This window comes from Eubalaena glacialis, chromosome 12 (genome assembly GCF_028564815.1).
Source record: "Eubalaena glacialis isolate mEubGla1 chromosome 12, mEubGla1.1.hap2.+ XY, whole genome shotgun sequence".
NCBI lineage: Eukaryota > Metazoa > Chordata > Mammalia > Artiodactyla > Balaenidae > Eubalaena > Eubalaena glacialis.
The window spans coordinates 58,577,191-58,591,683 of NC_083727.1; the positions used below are offsets into that span (position 1 = coordinate 58,577,191).

Sequence of the window (14,493 nt, forward strand, 5' to 3'; positions counted from 1 at the left end):
TTTTCTTCCCCCAAGTTTTGGCTGTTGTTCCACACAAACTCTCCCTTATGCAGTATATCATTTTAAATTTAAATTTGTGAAACACTAGAAGAATCTGCCTTAATTATTTCAGACTTCTGTGTTTTTGTGTTTAAAATGAATTTGAAATTATTGAACTTGAGAATAAAGAGCATATACTTTTAACACCTGAAATTATCAAGTCATTTGATAACACATGTCATTTGCTTTGTTAAATTTTTAGGGGGGAAAAAAAACAAAACAGAAGAAACCATTTAACTAATAGAATTTTCCAGTTCAGAAAATATACGAAAATTACACTTTTAATCACTTTATATCATTCCACATGCCAGATTTAAGCCAGTTATTTTTTTCACATTATCTGTCTTTTAGACTATGTGTTGTTATTCTCAATTTCTTCAGTGATCTTATTTCATTGTGACTATTTCATCCTTTATACTAGTAAAACTTATATTTTAAACTTAGTACAAATCCAGATGGGTTGAATCTATCTCATAGGTTAATTAAAATAACCCCTATAGGTTGAATCCACACAGAGTATGATAAGAATTCTTGGACTCTCTGCAACCTTACCCAACTACCTCGACGTTGCTACGTTTTTACACGTTAATCCCTGCATTGGACTTTTCTACTTCGATGGCCGCTTTCGACCTGTTCCTCTTGGACAGACATTTCTGGGGGTTAAAAGTGCAAATAAGGTAAACATTTGTTTTAAAACTTATACTTTTCTTTTCCAGAAATATTTTTGTTGATGTATTGTTTAATACTTGTTTGAGGTTAGAGACTCCAGAAGACCATTTCAGTCACATTACAAATATCACAGCCTAGAAAAAAAAATCAAGCACACTTCCTCAGCTATATGTAGTAGAATGTCTCCTGCTCTAAAAAGCTGCTTGTAGTAGTTTGCATTGCTATTATCAGTGTATATTTTGTATTCTCAGCTAAGAACACAAGTTATATATAAGAATATGTTTCAAAAAGTTAATTTGATAGGGTTGAAGGCCAATGTGAAATAATAAAAGACTTTAGTTAAGTCAGTAATATATATCATGATATAATATTATTCATCTAAACTAAGTAATACCTTATATGCATTAGAAAAATAATTTCATGATAGCAACTATTAAAGGAGGGGCTCTATTTAACTTATAATATTGTATAACTATCATATTAATTATATACATAAGTGGCATTTCTGAAATTCTTTGCAATGTTCTAAAAAGTCTGTTTATCTAATTCCTTAAATAGTATTACCATGTACCATTTGCATTATCAGGGTGCTTATTTTAGGCTTTTATAATGTCATGAAGGAATATTTTGCTTAAAATTTATATGTTTATCTTTCTGTTTAATGACACTTTTTCCCCCCTGTGGAAGAAATAGTTTTAGGAGAAGATTCATGGGCCATATGACCTCTTTATGAAAGAAAACAGGATAGAATCGTGTGTTACTATGTCAACCTTGGTCTTTAGTGTATTACATTACTTTTGTCTAAAAACAATTTTATTAGTAAAACAGGGTCATTTTTAGCCTACAGTATTATAAATAAAATACTCAGCTTAGAAAATACTAGAAGCCAATGTCACTGCAACAGTTAATATGCTCCATCTGCATTGCATAAAAGTAAGGTATGTTTAGAATTGTGGGGAGCCATTTCATATGTATACATAGAAGGACAGCTCATGATATGGTAATAGTTATGATATGCATCTTTTACCTTCATTGTTTCAAGGGCTTTTCAGTGTTACTTGCTGCTTGTTTTTTTCAGCCATATTTTAATATATATTTGATTATTTAGTTTATTTTAATGTATCATTAGAACAGATGTAGAGCTGTTTATAACATTAGATTGTTCTTTCAACTTATAATTTAAATGATAGCAGATGGTTCTCACAGAAAGATATAGAGAAGAAAGTGTTTTCAGATGCTTGTCAGGGGTCTTAAAACTTATTTTCTTTTAATTTCATCATAGAAGTTGGTAAATCACTTAAAGCTAATTAACTTCAATGTATTTTTCACCACAATATGTTAGCATTGTAATCGCAAAAGGAATGGTGCGAGATGTTGAACTGTCCTAATTATTTTGAAGGTTTAAAAATTTGGCAAAATTTTAAAAATATTTTTATAAATCTTACACAGTGTAAATAGTAAATTAATTATATATATTAGTTATAAATATGCATTTTTGTCTTACTAAAATGTATTAGTTTTACACTCAGCTGACATACACAGTTGGTAACAAGAATTTCCCCAGGATGTTGTTTAATATATTCTAACCATTGTTAATTTGTCATTTCTTATAGTAAGAAATCCTTGTAGATTTCTGAGAGTTTCATTCAGAAGCTCATGATGTGATTCAGTTGTTGTGGAAGAACACAAAATAGGAAAATGGTGTCCATGACACATCTAATTTGAAATAATGGCTTTGACCAGAGCTCAATCCAAAATTCACCAAAAAAATTACTGAGAGTTTTGTTCGGAGGAGTTTTTGTTTTTTGTTTTTTGTTTTCCAATCATTAATAGAGAGTAAATTGTCTTGTGATTATCTCATCTTACTTAATCACTATAAGTCATAAGAGTTCCAGAATGTTAAAGTGTTTCCTTTATTAAAACAAAAACTCTAAATTATAGTCATTTCAGATGTGTAACATTTTCATCCCCTCCAGACTCTTAATAAATGTTAAATAGAGAGATGCAGGCTGTGTCACATGCCTACTCTTTGAGGTAACTACCTTACCTTTTTGGTTGGAAGCTGTCTCATCATTAATAGGGAAAATGAGACCTTTTTAAAATTCATTAATTTGATATTAAATTTCCAATTAATCTGGAAAGTGTTTCTGTAGAAAAATATCTACCGAACTCCATATACATTACAGAAATAGTATGTTTCCTTACGTTTTAGCTTTATATGCCATGATATTCTACTGGTAATATTCCGGTGATTTTGAGAATTACACAGGAAAGCTCTATGTATAGTTTTATAGACTGAAATAGAAGAAAAACAGTCTGAAGAATGGGCTTCTCTGGGGAAAGTGAAAAGAACTTTAAAATTATTTTAAAATATCTCTAACTAGAATATTATTCTTAAACTTATTGTCTTTAAAAAACTTGCATTCTTATAAAGCTAGTACGCTGAAAGTATTGCATGAGGTATTTTATTTGTAGTTTTTAATTATATTGTGTCTATTTCCGATTGGGTTATTATATATCAGGTGTTGATATTGCATTTGTTGTTTCTGCATTCTGGCTAGTCTGAAAGTAAAAGGAGATGTATCAAAGTTTCCTTTGTGGTTAAGAAGTTTATAATTGCTTCATTTATTATTTTTCATGTTTTAAAAACTTTAAGGTGCAACAGTTGAATAACATGGATGAAGTATGTTATGAAAGTGTTTTGAAGCAAGTAAAGGCTGGACACCAGGTACACTTTATTTTATCCTGTTTTTAGAGAACGCTTAATGATTAAAATTATTAATTTTTATGCTCTTAAAAATGTTCTTCAAAAAAAAAAAATGTTCTTCAATTCTGAGATAACGATTCACAGGTTTTATTTCTTAGTAATTTTTTAGCCCACTGGGTAGCCATATAAGTCATAAAATATTCATAGGTAATATTATCATTCCAGTATTGATAGATCATGCTGTTTTGTTTGCCACTTTTATTAAATAGATAAGAGAAAGAAGAATTTCATCCTTTACATTTCAGGTTACTTCTTTATTTATTTTAAAGCACCAACCTTCTCTCACACATCAAAAATTTTAATTTACTTACATAATGTAAAACATTTAAATGTTATATTATTCTTACTGTTTTCTTGAAGTAGTAGCAGTTGAAATATATATAATAAATTTTCATATTGTTTGGATAGTAAGCACTTTTAAACTTCAAAGTTCAAGATGCTCCAATCAAGATTGTTAAAAAAAAAAAAAAAGTGGAATGATGTGTGTAGCCTTTTCAGATTGGTTTTTTTCACAATGTGTATTTGAGGTACATCCCTGTCTTTTCATGGCTTGATAGCTTATTCTTTTTAGCACTGAATAATATTCCATTGTCTGAATGTACCACAGTTTATGTGTACATAACAGCTGTGGACAGGTTTTATGTGGACATACGTTTTCTGTTCCTTTGGGTAAATACCAAGGAGTGTAATTACAATATCAGTATTTATTAAACTACTCAGCCTTTCTCCATATAATCTTATGTTATAAAATATGTCTTTAAAAAATGGAATGCATCCTTATTCCTGAATGTTGGGAAATGTAGCAGTTGTATCTTGTAATGTAGGTAGGTAAAAGTCCAAGTAAATGTAATTTAAAGAATCCTAGGAAGATTATATCCTCTTCCTCTTCTGGCATAGTTCATTCTCTCACTGTTACAGGGGCTAACATGTCCTGCTAGAAATCATGATTTGCAAAGTTCAGATGCTGGCTGGGGGTGTTTGGTCAGTAGAGATTAGATCTCACTGCCAGCCCTTTCATTCTTAGTGTGAATCCATCCATTGCATTACTTTTCGAAATGAAAACTGCCATAGGGCAGGCACTTGTAGTAGTAAATTCAGACCAAAGTTGAGATGGAGAGCTAGGTTCACAGTGCTGGTTCCTGTTTAGAAAGGACAGACTAGGTTGGGAGACGCCAGGGGAGGCTTCAGGCGGTCAGGGGCCGGCTGCTGTAGGGCAGGAGGAACCCGGAAATGAAGAGTGTGCAAAGATGAGGCAGAAGTTGCACACAGGCATTACCTCCCACCTTTTGTATGCATGTCATGGCATCCACCAGTGCCAGCCTTTTAAGGACCACCATGCTGTCTCCTTCCCCTACACTTTTGTCTGGCTAAAAATGCACTGTGGGTGACTCTGTAAAGTGTGGTTACAGTTTAAGAACCCACTGAAACACTTCGGTATCAGAATTCCTGTCCAGATCCGGGCTTACATCCCTCTCCCGAAACAAGAATGGAGCAGGATAAGCATGGTCGTTTTCAGGTTCTCTGCCATAAGAAGTAGGGTTTAGGTGGCAGGTCTCCCAGTTTCTCTTTCAGTGATTAGTGATGATGTTTGTTTTCCATAAAAGTAGGACTTTCTTCAGTTCTCTAGACATACCTACATATCTATTTACTTTTTTTAATTGTAAAAATAAAATAACAATAGGGAAAATTTTCATAGTTCCACTATTATTTTACCATTTCAACATTATTATTTTAATTTTTATACATGTCCTGCTGGTCTTTTTTTTTTTTTTATCCATTTGCACATGTAGCTTTTAATTTTGCTCATTCAAACTTAATTTTAATTACTAGCTACAGTCCATTGCTAAATTATAATTACACTGTGTATACAGTTTTATATTCACTGTTTTCCTTAATGAATACTAAAGATTTTTCATTGTTTCTACCTGGTCTTCACAATTTTAATGTCTGTAATAGAGAGAAAGGAGTTTTTATTTAGGTTCTAAGTTTCAGATGCCATGTAAGTCACTTCGGACTTTTAATCTTCACAATCTTCTGACATAAGCATTAAATCTCCTTTTGTTAAAAGAGAAAATGAACCTACGACATGTTAAGCAGCTTCTCAAGGTCATACAGCTAGTAAAAGGTCGCACCAGGATTGCAATACAAGTCCATGTTGATAAAAGCCCACAGCATCTTCAGAACTTTACACTGCCACTTTGCCATTAAGTTGACATTTGCTGTTCCTTTTATTATTGGTTATTCCTCCGTTATTGAGTGCTTTAAATGTTTGCAACTTTCTGTTATTAAAAATAGTGCTGCTATAATGATCATCTTTCTGCCTATTATTTTTTCTGTTGAAACATTTACTTAGGGTAAATTCCCTAAAATAGGATTATGGCTCAAATGGCCATATTTTGTGGTCTTACCACATGATTCAATAATGCATTCCGAATGAGTTATAACATCTCGTTGTCATAGCAGACCTACAATGGATTTTATTAAATGTATGCCATGTTCTTCTGAATAGCATCAAGTAGTGTGATGTAAGGTTATGATCTGATGTGTGTTTGCCATTTTGAATTTGTTTTACAATTTTAAGTTATATAAGACACAGTGGTGTTTTACCAGTGAAATTTTTTTCTTAGGTAGCAACAATTACCTCTAAATCATGATTACAAAAACTCATGTTTTACATACCATATTGTTCATGCTTTGCTTTGGGTATGCACTTAACTTTCAATTAGAAAAACCCGTTCTTCCCAGTGCTTTTGCTTCATATGTGATCCTGTGATCTTTAGCCTCTGTAATTGTATCTTTAAAATGTTTAATATAAAATACGATTAGTATAAAAGAGGGTGACCAATAAAAGAGTGTAAACAAATTTAACACTTGGGTACACCAAAAAACGAAAATGAGGGGGAAAAAAAAACAAAAATGAGGGGAAAAAAATCACTGTGAATTCTATCACTCAGAGAGAGTTTCTGTTGGTGTATGTCCTTCCATTTCTTAAAATGCATTTTACTCCCTTAATTTTCTATCCTTTTTTCTCCGTTATCCCTATAGTTTCTCTATTTCCCCTACCTCAAAATATGACAGAACCATACATAGAAGGAATAACATGTAAATTAACATCTTAGCTTAAAGATGTTATAATTTAAAAATTTGTGTTCTACGCAGTGTTGTTTTTTTAGGCTTTGTGTACCAGTAGAACAGTTCGTACTACGTAAGATTGGGTTATAAGGAAATACTGCTGGTTAAGTTCCTAGTATAGTGTCATGTACGTGGGGACTCTGGTAAATAGAATCTCACTGTGAAGAATTGCCTCATCTTCAGAGATCCTTAGTGAGTCGGGGCTGTTGGAAAATATGAAATGCATCAGGACCATGGCCCATTAGTTGGTATTTGCCTCTAGTATTGCTAGTACTACAAATGCCCAGGCCAGTGCCTGCAGATTATAAGTACTAGGTTAAGGCAGCATCTTAGTCTTTTACATTCATGTAATCATCTCAAGTAAAAAACTCTTTTACAACATAATTTGAGAATAAACCTCTCTCTTTTTCATTTCTTTAAATTATCTGTATTATGTATGTAACTTTGGGAAAGTTGCCCAAAACTAAAATCTTTTTCTGTTTTAGTCTTTTCAAAGGGATCGCTCTGTCTGTGTAAATCTTCTGTTAGCAAGTTGCTCTGCCAAGTAGTATTTGGCTTATAAGTTCAGTTAGCTTGATAAGTGGCAGCTTCTGATTGTCTTTGTAATATGTCCAGAACTGGAATTGCAGTGTGCATACTTGGAAAAGAGGACTGTTATACATTTTGATTTTGGAAGCTGAGGTAGATACCTGTTTCAACAAGGCTAGCAATCTTTGATTTAATCCATCACACAAGAATTGCTACTTCACAGTAGTCTTTGATTACTGAGGCTCATGTGGAAGTTTGTTTTCAGGGGCTTAGAACCCCTCACTGGATTATTTTTCTCTTTTTATCACCTTGAAGAAATACCTACTCTAAGCTGTGGTCCTCTGCTTTTATTAGAAGGTTAACAAAGAACTCCACAATAGAACAGAGTTTCTGAGTTTTGTTTTTTCCCTTGTAATTGAGGTTGAATATAATGTTATACTAGTCACTAGTTGTCTTTGTATAAGGTTCCAAGTGATAAATTTCAACAAACGAATTTGTATGTATCCATCTGTCAGAAAATGAAAAATAGGTAATTCAGCAATCTTTTACCTTATTATCTAAAAAACTGACAGCCAATTTAACTCTTCCGTTACATTATTCTGCCTGACTCTAATGACTAAAAGGTCTAACTGTATGTGCTTCATTCTAAGAGACTCTTCTGTATAAATGTTTTGTTGTACATATAAAAGTACAGTAAATTGTGTGTGTGTGTGTGTGTGTATACACAGAGAGACAGATACAAAAACAGAGACAGAGAAACAGGAGACAGAGAGAAACAGAGCTTTGCTCTGGAATTCACTTATAGTTGTAACTAACTGGACATTAGTGCATTGTTATTAAGCATCCAGCTATGTATTTGATCAATGTGCTTTTCCTTAGTAATAAGGGAACATAAGTTATTTCTTGTAGCGCTGTGTACCTAACAAACTTTAGCTTTATTTTGTTGTCTTTTAAATGTATCTTAGCAGTTAGTATATAGGAGTAAGAAATTGTAAGTCAGTCTATTCTAATCCAGGAAAACAAATTGAATTTTCCTTGCGACTTCCTCATGTCCCCCTCTCTTTTTGCCAGCTTGTTAAAAATTCTTTCAGTGAATACTTCTTGATTCTATTTGTTTGCCTTCAGGTTGTTTAGTGTTTTGGATTTTCTCTCTAGTTGTGGTTTCCCTAAATAATTTTATTAGTGCAACTACTTTTCAGACCATTATTAAGAAGACTAAAAATATGTGTCCATTAAAAAAAGAGCTATAACTCTAAGGCAAATAAATACTTTTCATGCTAAAAATTAACAGTTTCCTCTTAAACATATAGACGAATTAATTTTGTTTCTCTCCGCTTAGATTAAATTAGAATAGAGCAAATTTCATGTTCAAAAGCCATGCTGATGTTCTCTGATTATAGTATTCCATGGGTTTCAGTATACCAGTCACCTACACTCGTGTGTTCGCCTACTTAATAGATTTCATGTGCAGCTTTGTCTTAAAAGTATTAAAAGCAGTAGGAGGCAGTTGTGTTCCGCTCAAGCATGTGTGATGACAGATGGAGGAGATCTTTTCAGGTTGACTTTTCAACAGTCGTACTCCGCAAGACTTGAAGCTCTTCTTGGCTATCGGGAAATTAAAAGTTGGCGATTCAGCCTTTAATTTTGATACATCTGCTCAAACTAATGAGACGTCTCATTTGTAAGCTTCTCTTTGGGTTACCAAATGCAAGCGCAGCTTTATCATTCCTGTTAATAATTCCCCTCCTCCGGTGTAACTCGCAGAATGGGAAAATAGTTGATGGCTTAACCCTACTGGGATTTTTCTTGTTATACAAATTTTGTTACAGTGATAGGAAAAGAAATTAGAAACTGCCTCAGAGATTACGGCATATTTTGTAAGTTAACTTGTTCTTTTTTCACATTATCAAAATGTTAAGATCCTTAATCAGTAACTTCTTACTCAAAATCTACCTCCAGTTTCAAGAATAAAAGGTTTTGCAGTGTTAAATGGAAAAAAATCATCTTCAGCCTTGGATTAAGGCTACACATCAGCTTTTCCTGATTCACATGTGTGTCTTCTCTTTCCTCCTTGTTTCTAAGTTTTTCGTAGATGTTGCTGTCTCTAATAAGAAACCACCTTTAAAAACTGGCCGATAATTATGGATTAATTTAATTTATTACTATCTAAAGGGAATTCTTTTTGTTTCCTAGTGTTGCTTTTTAGCTTATATAAAAGTAATTATATACAATTGAGAGAAATTTTACTATGCTAACTTTAATAATGGAACTTTTCCTTTGGCCCTTTTGCCTAAAAAGTTTTCTTCCTCCGGGTACAAGCAACAGACACATGAAAGAATGCTCAACATCATTAATCATCAGAGAAATGCAAATCAAAACTACAATGAGGTATCATCTCACACCGGTCAGAATGGCCATCATCAAAAAATCTAGAAACAATAAATGCTGGAGAGGGTGTGGAGAAAAGGGAACACTCTTGCACTGTTGGTGGGAATGTAAATTGATACAGCCACTATGGAGAACAGTATGGAGGTTCCTTAAAAAGCATCTCTAATTCTTGGTACTAATGTTTCTGTCGTATCAAATTTGTCTAACATGAACTTTATTGGTAAATTATTTGAGAGCTTCTTTCTTTTCTGCCTTCTTTGCTTCCCTCCTCCCCCAAACTGAGACATAATCCCAAAGGAATATAAGAGCAAAATTCTTAAGAAGGAGACATTTGAACAATTATGAGAACAAGAATTAAAGACATTTCTCCTTCGTCTTTGCTGCTAAAGATGGTACTACTAAAGAAGTATTTCAGGTGTTTTTTACTGTAAGAAAATCTAAAGGAAGCATTCACTAAACCTCTACCTTTGGAAACAGAAAATCCTCCCCACCTACCAGAAAAAAGCTCTCATGAGTCTTCTATCAAATTGAGATTTCCTATCCCTCCTTATTTTACAGGCAAAAACTAGTTTTTGGTACTCTTGAGTTCTGTATTTTAGTTTTTAATTAGTATTACTAGTGTTTACTTAGAATTTTTTTCTTCTCTCTGTATGATTTCTATAGTATATCTGTGTACAACATTTGGTTAAAGTGAAGGCCAAAACAGAATATCATCATCAGAGAAGGAATTTCTGGTATGACATAATGAAAATTCATTAAAGAAAATTTAATTATATATTTAGCAGTCAAAATTTTTAAATTAGTATAGTTCAGGGGCAATAATTTCTTATCACTGTCAGCTGCAAGCTTGATCCTGTGATCACTGTACTGCATACTTTGGTCATGCCTAATTCAGGAACATGGAAAACGATGTCAGTCTAGGCATTCTGCTGTTTCCCCTGCCAAAGGCCAAAGCCAAAGAGGGTTTCAACTAAATATTAAGTCAAAGCAAAGCTTGACGTATCCTTAATAAAAGTTTACTTTTTTTTTTAAGGCAAAATTCCCTTATGACAGTAGCTCATAGTTGAGAATAAAATAATCAAAAGCTTACAGAGAGGTTGTAGAAGTGGAAGTAGTTGCAAAATGCCAATTTTTCTTTGTACCTTTCTTTTCTGGCTCTTGTGATACAAAGCTCTCCTTGCTTTTCTCTGTCTTCTAACCTTTTGAGCCATCCTTTTTCTTTCTTTGTGGCCTTTTCCTTCTCTACCTGGCTCTTTCTTAGACCCTTTTTTAATTTAGCACTCTCTGTTGTATCATTCCATCCCAGTTATAACCTTTATAGACATAACTCATATATTTATATTCCTAACCCAGACCTCTTCCCTAAGCTGTCGACCCATGTGATCGTGGCTGGCCTCTCCTCTTGGGTATCACAAATGCAGTATGTCCAAACCAAATACATAATTTCCCCTCTAAACCAGTGGTATTTCATCCATTATTCCTTGGTTCAGTGAATGGCATGACTATAGATTTAGTTCTGTAAAACAGAAGCCTAAAAGTCACCCTTTTCAACTCTCTCTCCTATGTTCTCATTTCTGATCCCTCATGAGGGCCTGTCCATTTCACCTAAGTGTCTCTCAGATCTGCCTGTTTCTTTCCATTCCCTCCTCCTTCTGCACCGTCATCTCCACCACCTAATCCAGGTACCCATCATGTCATCCAGGACACCTCTTAGCTGCTCTATCTCTCTTAACTGTCCTGTGTCCATTCTGGCCTTGCTGTAGCTGTTCTGTATACTGCAGCTAGCTAGAATGATCCTTTCAAAATAAAGCTCCAGAGTGACACATGAATACTTAAAGCTCCTTTAAAAGGGCCCAGGGGTTCCTATAGTATTGGGCCATTACCTCCCTCCTTTCTTCTTCATCACATACATGTCTCTCCCTCATTTCCTACCTCCCTGCTTCCTGGCCTTCTTTCAGACCCTCATCATAGAGATGCTCTTTCACTTACCTCTGAGCTTTTGCATAACTTGTTCCCTCTGCCTCACACCTTCTTCTGTATTCTCTGCTTAGTTGTCCTCTACTAAATCCTTTAGATTTCATCTTTCTTAGAGAAGCCTTTTTTTACCTCCCTCTCTCACCTCCCTATTATGAACTATATAATAACACGGCATATGTCTTCCTCCTATTTCTTGCTGTAGTTTTACATTTTTCCTGGCTGTTTTTGATTAATACCACTTTTCAGTAGAAGATCATAAGTCCCATAGGAAAGGGGCTATCTCTGGTTTTGCTCATCATTGTATTATCATGGCCTCACCAGTACCTGGCATACAGTTGGTGCTCACATAGTGTGTGATGAATAAGTGAACGGAAGATGTGGTAGTCTTCGTAAGTCTGAACTTAGATTAGGGAGCAACGAACTTCAAAGAAAATCAAGAAAATAATCATTAGTTCCACAGTAAGCTGAACATCCAGGCTGAGGGGAGAACAACCTGGAGAAGTGGAACGACATCAAAGATCACTTTGATTACTTTCTTAAGGAATTTTTTTCCCCCTGTAGTCTGTAAAGATCAATGAAAGAATGTTGGTATTCTCCTTAAAAATGTTTCATCCCATACAGTTACTCTTAATATTATTTCATCTAGTTATAGTCTTTTCTGTTAGAAGTATTAAATTATCTCATTTTCTCCTAAAATAAAATATCCATCTGACTTAGCTATTTTCAATGATATAGATATCATTCATGCCACCAGTTATTTTAAGTTAATATATTCTTTCTTTCATTTCTATTCATTAAGCCCTAGAGGGGTAACCTTTGAACCCTTTTAACATTTCACATTTTTAAGGGAACAGAGAAAAGTTCCATCTTTCTGAACTATAGCTTACCATAAGAGTACTCAATTATATTCTTGAGATTTTATATATAGCAGTTTCTTTGTTAACCTTGTAATGTTCTCTTCATTTGCAAAGGGAATACTTTTTGATGAGGAATATTATTATTGGGTTTTTCCTTCATTGTTCTTAACATTACTTTTTTCCTAAGTCTTCGAGGATTTTTATTACTGAAATAACACATTCTTATAACAAGTGAATCAACACAAACGTGTAAAGAAAAGACTAATGAATTACTTTCTCCTCACTTCACCTCACGCCCAGTACCCTTGCCCCTGAGCGTATTCAGTTTTCTCCTGGCATGTATAACCATATACAAGTATGTCCATGTTTTTAGGCGTTTGAGCTTTTTAAAGTTGGTTATCGGTGGTTTCTGGAATTACAGCCCAAATTGAGCACGTGGAACCGTTCCTCTCAGAATGATGTTTAGAAACTTTCAGGTGTAAACTAAATTTTGATCTGTCCTTGTACAGTTTCCAGATCTTCAGCCAAAAGATCAAAAGAAAAAAAAAATGCTGTGCCTAATCTTGGAATAAAATTGCAAGCAATACAAGTGGTTTTATTTTCCTGAAACTGGTTCTCTTTATATTATATACATTGTTGAACCCAAGGAACATATATAATGATTCAGACCTGGAAGGCAAACACCATAGAAAATTCTCTGGACAGCTATTCAGAATATTTGACGTTAAATTGTCAGAAGTTAATTTGACAGCTGTTTATTTCACTTTAGAAAATGATATATTGAATCTCTATTAGCTGGTTTCCAGCTGATATTTGGACTTAGAAGCAGTTGGTAGGTATATTTAATAAGTTTAGTTACCACCACAAGCATTTGTTGATTACATTTTTGTAGCCATATTTTGATAAAATTGAACAAACAGTATTTTTATTAAAGCTAAGTATAATATTTTGTGTCCCAAGGAAATCTGATACAACTATTCCTGTACTTGCTCAAAGTGCAAAAAAGGGAGTTGAATATTCAAACTCAATGAACCATTGCAAACGTTTACTGTCTTTTCTGTAACTAGGGTTTTTATCAATTTTTCTTGTTGTCATAGTAGCATATTTAAGTGAGAAGGGGTGGAAAGGAAGGAACTATGTCTCTGTAGTTAATATTGTAAAACATGATTCTGTTTTTAAGAGAGTAGTATAATAGTCTCAGATCTTATCTTACTTTTTTCTTGGTTTTATGAATGAGTAGATGGGAAATGCAGCTCTAACTATATTATGGCAAATAAAGTGGGCATTTCCAACCTGTACAGCATTCATCAAGTTAGTGGCTGCTCTCGAAATATGGTCAGAGACTTAAGTCTTGTGAAGGGTCTAAGATATTCATGCTAGCTTGCCACAGGCTAACTTCATCGTATACCACACACACACACACACATGCACACGCGCGTAGGCGAAAACAAGAGACACCTGGGTAGGGAACCGACCTTATATTTATTCACAGAGCATGGTGTTGGTTGCCCCTCTCTAGCTTTACAGGGTAACATGGTAAGAGCCAGCTACCTCTGCGCACATGGGTGGCCCCATAGGGGTGCTCCAAAATTATGAAACTTGAAGCGTATATAGTTGTTGCTGGCACATCCTCCCTTCTGGTGGGGGGAAGAGAGGGTGTAAGGAGAAAGGGGAGGGAGAGGGAGAAAGAAGGGAGGAAGAAAGGAGACAAAGAAGTAGACCAACTGACCTGCCCAAGGACCTTTCTCTTTCACTCTGGAATATAAACAGATTCTCTCTTGAGGAGGGAAGGGGCGGCCTGTACCCTGGAATATAAGCAGTTGTCTCTGAGTGATAAGAAAGGAGCCTCTAGGCTTTATTACCTATAGAATGGGAAGAAATGGCTCTGGGGAAGTGGAGGCATTCTCTACCATTAAAGCCCTTCAGTTTCCACTGCTCTGAAGGCCCTGACCATGTAGGATCACCAGGAATTTCAGGGAGGATTGTTTTCCAACAAGACCTAAAGGTGTCTTGAAAGGACATGTACTCTACTAAACTATCCCAGTAAGATAGTTTGCTACCACTGTCTGCTTTATAAAAATCTTTCTAACCTTACCTAGATTGCATAGTCTCTCCGGTGGTCCTTTGTTATGTTCT

At 34.4% G+C, this 14,493-nt stretch overlaps 1 protein-coding gene across 1 annotated transcript in view; it reads left to right on the plus strand.

Moving 5' to 3' along the window:
• The window catches only part of ASCC3 (activating signal cointegrator 1 complex subunit 3), a 331,824-nt gene that overhangs the window by 146,780 nt on the left and 170,551 nt on the right, over positions 1 to 14,493 (plus strand). Inside the window, exons 12-13 of the mRNA XM_061207037.1 lie at positions 540 to 716; positions 3,365 to 3,436. Coding sequence (XP_061063020.1) covers positions 540 to 716; positions 3,365 to 3,436 — 249 coding nt within the window. The remainder of the gene's footprint in view (positions 1 to 539; positions 717 to 3,364; positions 3,437 to 14,493) is intronic.